The 12,619-nt window shown below is 35.2% G+C and overlaps 1 protein-coding gene across 2 annotated transcripts in view; it reads left to right on the top strand.

Moving 5' to 3' along the window:
• Positions 1-11,425, top strand: part of Oscillin (glucosamine-6-phosphate isomerase Oscillin) — a 122,367-nt gene extending 110,942 nt beyond the window's left edge. For both annotated transcript variants that reach the window (XM_071694601.1, XM_071694610.1), the window contains one exon: positions 9,498-11,425. In XM_071694601.1, the coding sequence (XP_071550702.1) occupies positions 9,498-9,557 (60 nt within the window). In that variant the 3' untranslated portion in view covers positions 9,558-11,425. The remainder of the gene's footprint in view (positions 1-9,497) is intronic.
• The last annotated feature ends 1,194 nt before the right edge of the window (positions 11,426-12,619 follow it).

Here is a 12,619-nt window from a genome sequence, read left to right as displayed (position 1 = left end):
GCAGCTTGTCTCCTTAACTATTCTCCTAATGTAGAACTCTGGCAACAAGTTAGGGACAGTGCTGAGTCCCAAGTCCCTCTCACACACAGAGTTCTGAAGCTATTTTCCAATAGGAAATAAACATATTGAAGCCATCTTCCACTTTGACCCATTCTCATTATTTTACATTTGCTTGGGGTTGAATTTCATCAACCATGTTTCAGAACAACTTTGGACTCTGCTTAGGTCCCTTTGTAAGCTGATGCAATCCTCCTTGCTCATCCCTTCCCTCATGACCTTTGCATCATCTGAAAACATCTGCAGAAATGATTCCATACCTGTGGGCAAATCATTGATATACATTAAGAAGAGTATAATTGTTCCAGAACCAAACGTTGTGGACCTCTGCTGGTCACCTTAACCTATTTTATGTTAGGCCCGTTTATCGTGTACTTTGTTCCCTCCCACTAAGAACAAGGGACGCATGTTAGAGGAGCCTTTTCCAAATGGGTTGAGGTGACTAGTGGAGTGCCACAGGGTTTGATCTTGGGACCATTATTCTTCTTGATCTATATCAATGACTTGCTTTCATTCCCTTGTAGCTTAGGTATCACAGTTGTAGTATTAGAATAGTAATCCTAAACATCTTATCAAAATGTTCAACCAGCAGATCAGATCAGATTAACTGCAGATCATGTACCGTTTAGGTTGTAAGTCTTTGATACTGCATCAGCATCATATCAAAATGTGTAAACATTTTGTAAATGTATATAAGATATTAATTAGAGTGCAAGTCATTGGTGCAGCATCCAATTAAGTCTATCCTTTGTGATCGTGGTTGGTTGTGCTGCTCCTTTTTTGTACAGATATGTGACCTGTTATCCGTTTCCAAAACCTAGATCTGTCCAAAAACTGATTATTTGTGAAAATAACTCATTTGAAAATACTTTTCTGAAGTCCAGAAATATTTCCCAAATCCAGGGCTAGTTTTTGAGTTTTGTACTGAAATCTCATGCTTATGACTATTTCTTGCACAGTGCATTTAAGCAACATTTTCAGGCCTCTTTTGAATACTCTGTAATTTTTTCTCATTTTCCTTTTTTGGGCTTATATCCCCATGATTAGTGGTAGATACCAAAGCAAACATAATTTCCTTTGTACTGCCAAAATGTGGAATTACTAAAGAAACTAGAAAAAGGCACTTCAGTCAAGAAACAAAAACTTCTGAAATTTAAAACTAATAGTGAGATGCCAAAGATTATGTTTGAAAGGGAAACTTCGGATGCGATATTACTTGAGTGGAATTGCAATGAAATCACAGAGAATTCTTCATTGCTTGGGACATCAATCATGAACCAAGCCAAAATTCCCTACCAATTACTGAATTTTACAACAACTGACTGGTTTGCAAAATTCAATGAATCATCTTGGCTTAAGGCTGTTGAGAGTGTATGGGGAGAAGGCATCAACTGATCATGAGGCAGCTGAGAATTATGTGGATTAATTTTTAGAGTTAACTGTCAATGATGACTTGACAGCAGATCACATTTAATACATTGATAAGATCTTTTTATTGGTTTTATATTCATAAGAATGCCTGCAGGAGTCAAAGGTACTACGGACAGAATAACTATGCTCACTTTTTCAAATCCAGCAGGGGCTCTCAAGTGCAAGTTGCTTGTCATGAGGAAAAGTTTACATATGAGAGCTTTCAGTGGGGTCTAGATATATCTACTGATGGCTAACAACTAATGCAATTCTGGATAGCTCTTAAAGTTAATTTCTCTGAGAATAATTTTGGTTTTGGACAACTGCTCACTCCACCCCAATGCAAAACATGTAGTGAAAGACAGCATTTAAGTTTTTTTATCCTAAGTTTGTACAGCTTTGATCTATCCAGTGAACCAAGGTCCATGAGGATGATGAAGCATTGCTATAAAATAAAATTTCTAAAATGTATCTGTACTGTTTGCAACATAGGCTCTAGGACAGACATATTCAAGAAGGATTTGAGCATATAGGATGTTTAGATTGCAGCTTGTGTAAGTGACACTGCTCCTAATGATGGTCTGCAAAACTAATGGCATAAATTACAGGCTAATATAATATCCATTGAAATAGGGTTCAACATAATTTTGATGGTTTTCGTGTTTCTTTTGAAACTAGTGTCTGAGTTGTTAGAATATGCTAAAAGCTTATCCTGTGAAAAGGCAAGAATGTTGGTGGAAAGATACATTGAAGTGTGCTTGAATGTGGGCAGTGATGCTCCATTTGTGCCCCAACTAACAGATGGAGAAGTTGTGGAAATGGTCTTAAAACCTGAGCACAGTAAGACCAATGAATGTGATGATGATTTGGATCAACAACAAAAAATTTCAGTTGACAAATGTATAAGCTTTTGTGAAGAATAAATGTGTAGTTTAGAACAAAGAAAATTTATTGATAGATATTTCATTATGGCATCCCTGGGGATAGGGGAGAAAGAATACTTCCCACGTACTCCCTGCGTGTCGCAGAAGGCGACTAAAAGGGAAGGGAGCGGGGGGCTGGAAATCCTCCCCTCTCACTTTTTTTTAATTTTCCAAAAGAAGGAACAGAGAAAGGGGCCAAGTGAGGATATTCCCTCAAAGGCCCAGTCCTCTGTTCTTAACGCTACCTCACTATCGCGGGAAATGGCAAATAGTATGAAAGAAAGATTTCATTGTGGTGAGAAACTGCAGAAGCTGGTGACTGAGTTTGGTAAAGTGTGTGAAAGAAGAAAGCTGAGAGTAAATATGAATAAGAGCAAGGTTATTAGGTTCAGTAGGGTTGAGGGACAAGTCAATTGGGAGGTAACTTTGAATGGAGAAAAACAGGAGGAAGTGAAGTGTTTTAGATGTCTGGGAGTGGATTTAGCAGCAGATGGAAACATGGAAGTGGATGCATTACAAGTCACAGGGTGGAGGAGGGGGCAAAGGTTCTGGGAGCGTTGAAGAATGTGTGAAGGCGAGAACGTTATCTAGGAGAGCAAAAATGGGCATGTTTGAAGGAATTGTGGTTCCAACAATTTTATATGGTTGCGAGGCGGAGGATTGTGCGGAGGAGGGTAGATGTGTTGGAAATGAAATGTTTGAGGACAATATGTGGTGTGAGATGGTTTGATCAAGTAAGTAATGAAAGAGTAAGAGAGATGTTTGGTAATAAAAAGAGTGTGGCTGAGAGAGCAGAAGAGGATGAATTGAAATAGTTTGGTCACATGGAGAAAATGAGTGAGGAAAGATTGACAAAGAGGATATATATGTCAGACGTGGAGGGAACAAGAAGAAGTAGGAGACCAAATTAGGGGTGGAAGGATGGAGTGACAAAGATTTCAAGCGATCGGGGCCTGAACATACAGGAGGGTGAAAGGCTTGCAAGGAATAGAGTGAATTGGAACAATGTGGTATACCGGGGTCAACGTGCTGTCAATGGATTGAACCAGGGCATATGAAGCATCTGGGGTAAACCATGAAAAGCTTTGTGGGGCCTGGATGTGGAAAGGGAGCTGTGGTTTAAGTGCATTACACACGATAGCTGGAGACTGACTGTTACCGAATGTGGCCTTTAGTCTTTTCTTAGTGCTTCCACGTGCGCGGGAGGAGGGAGGGGATGCTCTTTCATGTGTGGTGGGGTGGCAACAGGAATGAATAAAGGCAGCAAGTATGAATATTTACATATGTATATGTCTGTGTATGTATATGTATGTATACGTTTAAATGTACAGGTATGTATATGTGTGCGTGTGGGCATGTATGTATATACATGTGTATGTGGGTGGGCTGGGCCTTTCTTTCGTCTGTTTCCTTGCGCTACCTCCCTAACATGGGAGAAGCTACAAAGTATAAGACTAAAAAATAGCATATATACATATATATTCTAGTCTTCCCATTACACTCAGTCGCCAAAGTCATAGTACATATACATATATGAAAAGCATCCATACCACCAACCTGGGCCCTCCCTTATTAAGTCAATACCCTCTCACACCAGTGAAGTAAGTTTGCTACATTTTGGGTATTTTCTTGAATAACTTTTAATATGGAGATATTTTATAATTTTTTTTCTTGGTGAACATCATTTCAGATAATGTGTATAGTTTTAGGCTAAAATATTTATTCAGCAGTCTTTTTTAATGGCCTGTTAAATGATGTAAAGTAAAGGTCCATCCTAAATTGATGAAAATTCATATGAGGTATGCACTACATTACTTAATTGTTCTGTGGAAATAATAGCTGCTATGAAGTAATTGTGATCATTTTACAAAGTATTGGCATCAATAATTTAACCCAAAACATATCAAGTGAAAAAGCCTTTCTCTCCTGCTGGTACAGGTATTACTTTAAAAGTGAAATTGAATTAGATCATACATCTTCAGCAAGATGATCAGGTAACTGTAGCTGTAAATTCTGGATTTAGTTGAATTTAGATTAAATAAAAAGTAAGGGTGAGTGGTAAGACTTTAATTGGAAGTTTAATAATGGATGAAATGGGAAAAACTTAAGAGTATTTGGATTGAAAATCAGAACCAAAGAAGCATTCCTCTAAACACATATATTTCAAGAGAAAGTCAAGATGTCTCTCTGAAGATAAAATCTAAATGGTGAATTGTCTACGACTGGCAATTTTTAATCAAGTTCTGGCAGACTTGTACACTTCAAGAGAGTTAATTCACTCACAGTAAATAGTATGCACTACCGAAGCTGATAGTGATGAGACAATACAGATATGTTCCACTTTCCTCCCTCAAACAGATAGCTACCTTGCAAATCCATTATATATATATTTTCAATAAGCAAGAGTCAGGACCAGTGAAAGATGGATGCATAAATTGTGCTATAACAAGGGATACCTTTATAGATGCAACAACAAAGTCAACTAGGGGGATGATTGAAGGCTACTAAGGAGGCACACACCATTGCATATGGGAAGAGGGGTAAAGCATAATGGAGTGAATACTGAATTAAGTTGGAGGGAAAAAAAAAGAGTTTGGAATTAGAAGCTAAACATGCCAGAAAATAGTGAGGAATGGAAGGCAGTGTAGTATGTTCAGTAAAGCCCTTAGCAAAAGGGTTAAATGGATGGTATGTATGAATAAAAGGAAGGCAAATGAGGATTTCAGATTATAATTAAAGAATTAAAAAAAAAAAAGATGCTATTCAGGAAGGATGTAAATAAAAGAATTATGTGTAAGGAGTGAAACTTTATTAGGCACACCAAGGAGAATGCAAGTAACAAAGAATATGTTCAAGAGATAGATAGAGTACTGTAAAAAACTGAGTTGACAGTGAAAAAGAGTATAAGTAGGAGAGAAAAAATAGGCGTCTGGGAGAGGAAAATATTACAATGGAGGAAGTAAGATGAATATAAAGCCCATGAAGAATAGATAATCTAGGAGTTTAGGTGGAGTGTTGAGCAAGATGGTAAAGATTGGAGGTGTAGGTACTGTGGTATGGATCTGGAAAGTGTTTATGGAAGCTTGCTTGGGTGTTTGTTGAAGAGCCAAAGGGAAATAAAAATACATGGAAGAATTATAAAGGAATGTTTTCCTTGTACAGTACATGTGAAAAGGTGTATGGAGAATAGTGATCATGTTAATAAGATTCATGTTGATAAGCAACAAGTGGATTTAGGAAGGGATGTTTAAACTCAGATTTTTCATGTAGACAAGTAGTAAAGAAACTATGAGAGAAAAAGGCATATGCAACATTTATGTTTGTAGAAAAGACATATGATAAAGATAAGAAAGCACACAGGGAAGTTCTGACTCTATAAAGTGGGCATGGGACACTACTGAATGCTGTTAAACAATGCAGACGACATGTGTAGATGTAGAGAGAATTTATTAGGACTGCAGGTAAGGATATTTTAGAAGATGCAAGTTGAATGATTAAGGATCAGATGCAATGAAATTTTTTTGTATGGAGGTCATATGTTGGTTCCACTTGGCAATATGTGCATAAAATGAAAAAGTAAGAATTACTTTTATGAACTTGAAAGTCCATGTTTCACTTTGACATATAATGGATAGGTTGATGACATGTCTCAGTGACTTTTGCTTCATTTGGATTGTCATCTATATCCAGCCAATAGGTTTTACTTTGCATGTGAAATTCAATTTAGCCTAAAGTCTCCCCAACTTTTTGTTGTATACAAAGGAAGTCAAATGGCAATAGACCATTGCATCCTTTTGAGGTTATTTGTGTGAGAAAGAGATCCAAAACTCATAGATCAGAGTGTGCTTAGAGTAGAAAGACAGATATTTGAAAGAGAAAAATACTGTATGGATGTGAAACTTTTGTCTGCCTAAGAACACAGATTTGTAAATAAGAGCAGAGTAAAGGTAAATAATCTAAGTAATAATTTGGAAACTGGTATGGTGATGAAGTGTGATAAAAAGAATGAAGGTGAAAAGTTATTAAAAGACTTTTCCAAGAATGAAAGCCTATTAAGATGGTATGGCTAATGAAATTTTTGACTGAAGATGTTAAAGAAAATTTTTAATGCTCTGGCTAATGGTCGGAAGGGAAACATCAGACAGGGTAGGCTACTGAATGAGCTGACAAGGATTATGTTAATTTCAGAAATGATATCAGAAAATGGTTGTGAGCAGTGATTTGAGAAATATCAGGAAAATGGTTGTGTACAGTGTTTTGTGTGAGATTCAAAGGCTATATGAAAAGATAAGTTTCATCCTACAACTCATTTTATGTGTAGATTGAATATATATAAATCAATGTAGCATGGTTTGTGTGAAAAATATTTTTCACTTCATCATATTACAATATATGAATGTTATGGGATGCTTTATACATTTATCCACCCCAGGTTAAATGGTATGCAGTTGCAAGTAGTAGAAGCGTAGTTGGTCCTTCATGTGGTATTTGTTCATGTTACTTTTAAATGTCTGATAAACTGTTATTTGCAATCAAAACTTAGCAAATAATGTATAACCCTTTTAAAAAATAAATACAGTACTTAGATATTTGCATAATTAGCTTTTGTGATATATTATTTGTGTAGAGCAATGCTTAAACATAAATTTGCCAGAAAATTTTTTGAAATTAGTGTAACACAGGTAAAAGAGTAACCTGCATCTTGGACTTGAAAATTACATGAGGTAAGACAGTTGGGGAAGATGAAGAAAAATCAGGATTTGCACTGTGTATGGATTGCGTATGATGATATTTAGTCTTATAGTATAATAAAAATCTCAATTTACTAGAATGCATTAAAATTTCCCACACCACTTGTAGATGAGGCTGTTATGAAACAGGTCATATAAAGTTAGTTGTGATAAATTTCAGTCATCAAGGAGCAAACATGTAGGCTTTAAATTCTTATGTACTGTATTCCTATTCAGCATAGTGTTAATGAAAGTGACCTTTACAAATAAATCTTTGATCATTAACTAAAGTGCTGTATATGCTAGTTCACTTAATAGATGATAATGTCTATTTGCCAAAATAAGTTTTGTAAATGGGTAACAGCATTTTTTGGTATTTTACATTTCTTTTGAGACTATGCTTTCATTTTATAAATGCTCATGTTGTGGTTTAAGTTTTTCCAAATATTTATGTAATATTGTTTGTAAGCTGCCAGTATATCTAGATCTTTCAGTGCAAAAGTGTAGTACTGTACTGTATTTCTGATGTTATTAATAGGTATACTGGGTGTATTTTTCATTGGTTTTAGATATTCATATGCAGTTTTCTTCTAGGAAAAATTCTGGAGAAACACCCAACAAGAAATATAATCATGATTAGAGTTTCAAAATTATTTTTTTTAGTTTGTTTTCATATAAGACTTCAGCCATAGTGTGATATAGATCAATTAACGTTTTTTTGTAACTTTTATTACATAGTTTACAAATACATGGGATGGGTCCTTTTAATTTGAAAAACTTGCTTTCCCCCACAAAAAGAAAATGAAAAAGAAATGCATATAAATCAAAATCTTACATAAAAAGGCTAATTAGATATAAAAGTTAAGGTTGTGTGTCTTAGGGTAATTTGTACTAATCTGTAACTCATTTCTACACCTCTTAGGCTAATCTGTATAAATCTGTAACTCATCTCTGCACCTTTCCTGACATTCAGGCACCAGTCATCTGATTAAATAAGACATTTCTGTTTTGGAGAAAAAGAAGACAAAGAGAACATATTACAATATGACATGAGCATATACCAGCAAAAGTAGATAAAAGAAAAACCTGTTATCTGAAATACTTGAGGGAATCAGCCATTTCAGATAAAGTTTCTGGTTATTCAATTTTTTTAATATCAAATAGTTCAGAAATTGTAATATTTCAAAATACTGTACCAATTTGTAAATATTGCACAATGGGGAAATAATATATGTATGCAGATGAACTATACCAAGTGCCTCAATCTTCTTCTGCTGCGTGGTGATGTCGTCAATAGTTGTCATGCTGATGTTGAAGTACTTCATAAGTGCCACCTTGGACTCACTCTTAGAGAGCTGTTTGCATAACTCCATTTTTTTAAGGCTTAAAACATTCCTCTTGTGCTTCTTGCAAAATGCAGATGGCTTCAGGGAGCTGTCATGCAATTGCTGACAATGCTTGTAAGGGGCCATTTTCCTTAACAGTCCAGGGTGCAAAAATTACACAAATGTGCAAGACCAGCACACAACACTGTGCCAGAAAGCACAAGGGAGACAGTAAACAATCACCAGAGCCACAAAACAGTAGGTGGTGAGTACACAAATTGCTACAGCTCGGTGCACATGCAATCTGAAGTATTTTTACTGAACTTTTTTAATTTTTTGATTGTTTTCATATAATTGAGGGGTGTCAATCAAAATTGAAAAACATATGTTGTTGTAAACATTTTGTCATCTCAAATTATGGATAACAGGTTTTACTGTACTTAGGCTTAGAGAGATGAGGTGGTAGTGGTGGGTGATACTACATCCAATGAGCAATACAGTTGTTGGCCATATTAGGGTTATCACATAATGAAATCAATACACCATGCATAATGACTGAGCAGCAGCTAGTCAGAGCTAGGTGTTGCACATTTCACCTGTACTGGATAGTCATATAAGACTGAAATTTTCCCTAACTTAATAAATTGTTGATAGGAATAGATCATTACATAGTGAAATCATTTATGCCAAACCTGCATATATCAAGGACCTCCAGTATATCCTGTGATGACTATGTCGTATTAAAACATTTACCTTGAGAGGTTTTTGTGGTGTATTAAATGTCTGCAGTTTTTGTGAAAAAAGTAGAATGTGAACAAGAAATAGGCTGAATATAACTAGTAAATATGCCATTTAAAGAGTCATGACATATAGCTTATTAGGAGAGAATATTTTTCTCATCCTTTTTGGATTGGTAAAAAGTCAAAGGCAAACTTCCTTCAAAATATCCACAGGTTTGATTAATTAGAATTAGAGCATATATATGAATTTCATTATTTTTTTCTATAATGTATTTCAGATGCTGATGAATAATGTATTATTCATATTTTCAGGACTTGTGGTCTGTGCATTGCAAGCTCATTGATGACCCAATGATGGCTACATTTGCATAAATATAAGGAAAATACTGCGACCTCTAATTGTTGATTTTTGTTATGGATTAGAGGGCTGATAGGAATATTTTGGTGATGGCCAATAGTTAGTAAGGCTTTGGCATCTCTGACTGTGACAACATATACATAATTTGTGTAATGCATAATTCTTAAGCTGGTCTCATACATTCTGTTAATTAAAAATATGTACCTGGAGCACATTATAATTAGATATGATGATGTTCTGTAGTATAATCTTTTAAGTCCAGTAGATTAAAAATCTAACATAACAGTGTGGTAATGATAAATCTCAAAAATATACACTGGATTCCTGTTGCCAGTTCAAAAGAAAATACCAGAAGTTTGTATATATCAAGAGATAATGGTGTTAAAAAGATTATATTCATCAAAGTATGCATGTTTTATACTGTCGGTTTTAGCAATCTCTGCATGGATCATTGTAATAATCACTGTTTGTATCTCAATTTTTCCAACTGTTTAAGTTATAAGAGTAATGTTGTCTCTTTGAACTTGATGTTTGTTGCACAACTATTTTTGAAGTGCAAATTATTTTCCACTTTTCATATCAAGTCTGACGGTGCCTAAAGTATGCAATTGTGTCATTTTGCTTTAAAAAGTATGCTGAGATGCATGGATTTTTTTTTAACAGAAATTTAAGTGGTTTTTGTTCTTTGTTTACTTTTTTGTCATATATATGTATCCCAACTCCAAGTAAGTGATAATTTGGTACAAGAAAAAGGAATGCTTCCATGACATAGAGTGGCATTGAAAGCTAATTTAAAATCTTCATAGGTTGCTTCTAGAAGGATTTATGACTTGGAAAATAAATGATTCTTCCACATACTTAGCAAGTTTAGCAATGGTGACCTGTTGACCTCATATTTCCTTGAATTATGAAGTTATGACAATTATAATAAGCTTCCTATGTACTGCAGAAAGAATCATGCAGTACTACTAACAGCTTAGTGTGCTGAAAGCTTTTGGTGGTTAGTCTGATCAGGATGCACAATATTTGGACTGAGAAGACATCCTGTCTCATGAATATACTTGAAAGGCGTGTTTTAGGAGGATGAGTATTTTACTTAACCGTAATCATAAAATATTATAATGAAAAATCTTGATAACTTTAACATATCAGGAAATGGCAGCAGTCAATGCATCTTTGAACCAAATTTTGATTTTTGTTCAAGGTATTTACTTAGGCGTTAGTATAATTGCAGGATTGTTTGAAGACTGTATGATACAAGTGAAAAAAGATATTACTGTTGTTCATAATTGTTTTTCATTGGAATTTGAGATGATTATATGTCTCCAGGTACTTTTCATTGTTCTCCAAGAGATGGTGGAAACAATAAGGCAAATTTTTGTGTGTGCAACTAAGAAAGAACAATAGCATAAAATAAAAACATGAGTATCTAAATTAGCTGTCCCCATGGAGCAAGAAATAGGCTCTTTTCTGTTTTCAGAAAGATGTAACTGTCCTGTTTATACTGAATCATTATAAACTGCCATGTTTCAGTCTCTGCACTTCTGCAGGGACCTAATTTCATGCAACGCACCTATGATGCAACTTTCTCAGGAATCCATATTAATTTCCTCATACTTGTTATAGTCAGCAGTCACATGTAACTTGACACTCCATCCTCCAACATTTCAGTAGCACATTTTTCAGAGCCCATATTGCTTCAAGTATCATTCCCAGACATAAAAGTGCTGTTATGATAGCCTGACTTTTAAATTGCAGTCACCCTTAATGGTTTATTAACACAGGATCTGACTGAAAGTGATGACTGAAAATTTGTTTTATTTGCTCAGAGTATTTAAACAGAATCTGGCACAAGAAATAAAGAAAACAAGCAGAGAAAAAAGTTTGACTGAACCCTAAGAACTCCCAAATTAGTGTATTTTTAAAATAAGAGTATGCCTTTATTTCATTTAATCATTTTCCGAGTTCATAACTTAGTTCTCATATGAAGTTATTAAATGAAATGATATCTTTGGACTACATCAATTCTATTGGTAACCAGCCAATTTTGTTCAATTTACAAAGCAGTCCAGGAGTAGTACTTACCCAGCTGGGTAGTAGTATCTAAAAAGAAACAGTATACTACTTGAGGATAGAACTTGATATGATGGTGCACACCACCACAAAGATAGATCTCAGATACATTTTCAAGGAAAATTGAACAGCTAAAGCATGCCCTAGTTGTCTTTTCCAGGATATAGCAAAAAAAATGTCTATTTCTGGTATATTTTTCATGTGATGATTGTCTTTCTCAATTTAGTGAGGCAGTGTCTTGATCAAACACACAGTGGTCTCATTCATTCAAATTCAGTCACTAATTTCATATGTAATGAGTTAAGTGTCTCCCATTTCTCACCCATTCTTTTAACTTCATTTACTTTCACATTTCTGCCCTTTTACAGTCAATCTTTCTGGGTATTTCTTAATGCAAGTCTCCTTTCCAAACTCCATTACTTTCACAACCCTTTTCTCACTCCTATGATTTCCTCTTTTCCAAAGAATCTGTTCAAACCTTTACCCTTGCTTCCACCATGTAATGATCAAACATCCCACCAGGTGCTTCTTGCAGCACATTTACAGCAAAGTGTCTCTCTTTGGCTCATCTATCAGTTAAGATGTAATCTAGTAATGCCGTGTACCATCATTCTTTCTTATCTATGTGTCCTCATATATGCCCCTCTTTTCCAGTCACAAGTCCTATTTCAGCACACAACTTCACAAGCTATTCACCTGTTCTGTTCACCTTACTGAATAATTCATGCCCCTAATTATACCCTCAAGTGCCACATTATAGTACTCACTTTCACCTTTAAACCCATCACTAATACATTCACTCGCTCACTCAGCAGCTACCAAAACACTCGCCTCTCTTCATCATCTTTCTTGTGCCCAGGTGCATAAAGACTAATAATAACCCAACTCTGTAATTTAATTTTATTTTTATCAACATCAGTCTGGAGTTCACTTCCGTACACTCCTTCACAAAATCATGCAATTCCTGCTTCAGTAGTAGTGCTACACCTTCCTAAGTTCTTGT

This window comes from Panulirus ornatus, chromosome 4, assembly GCF_036320965.1.
Source record: "Panulirus ornatus isolate Po-2019 chromosome 4, ASM3632096v1, whole genome shotgun sequence".
NCBI lineage: Eukaryota > Metazoa > Arthropoda > Malacostraca > Decapoda > Palinuridae > Panulirus > Panulirus ornatus.
Note: the sequence above shows the minus strand (reverse complement) of the source record. Positions and strands in the feature narration are given on the sequence as shown.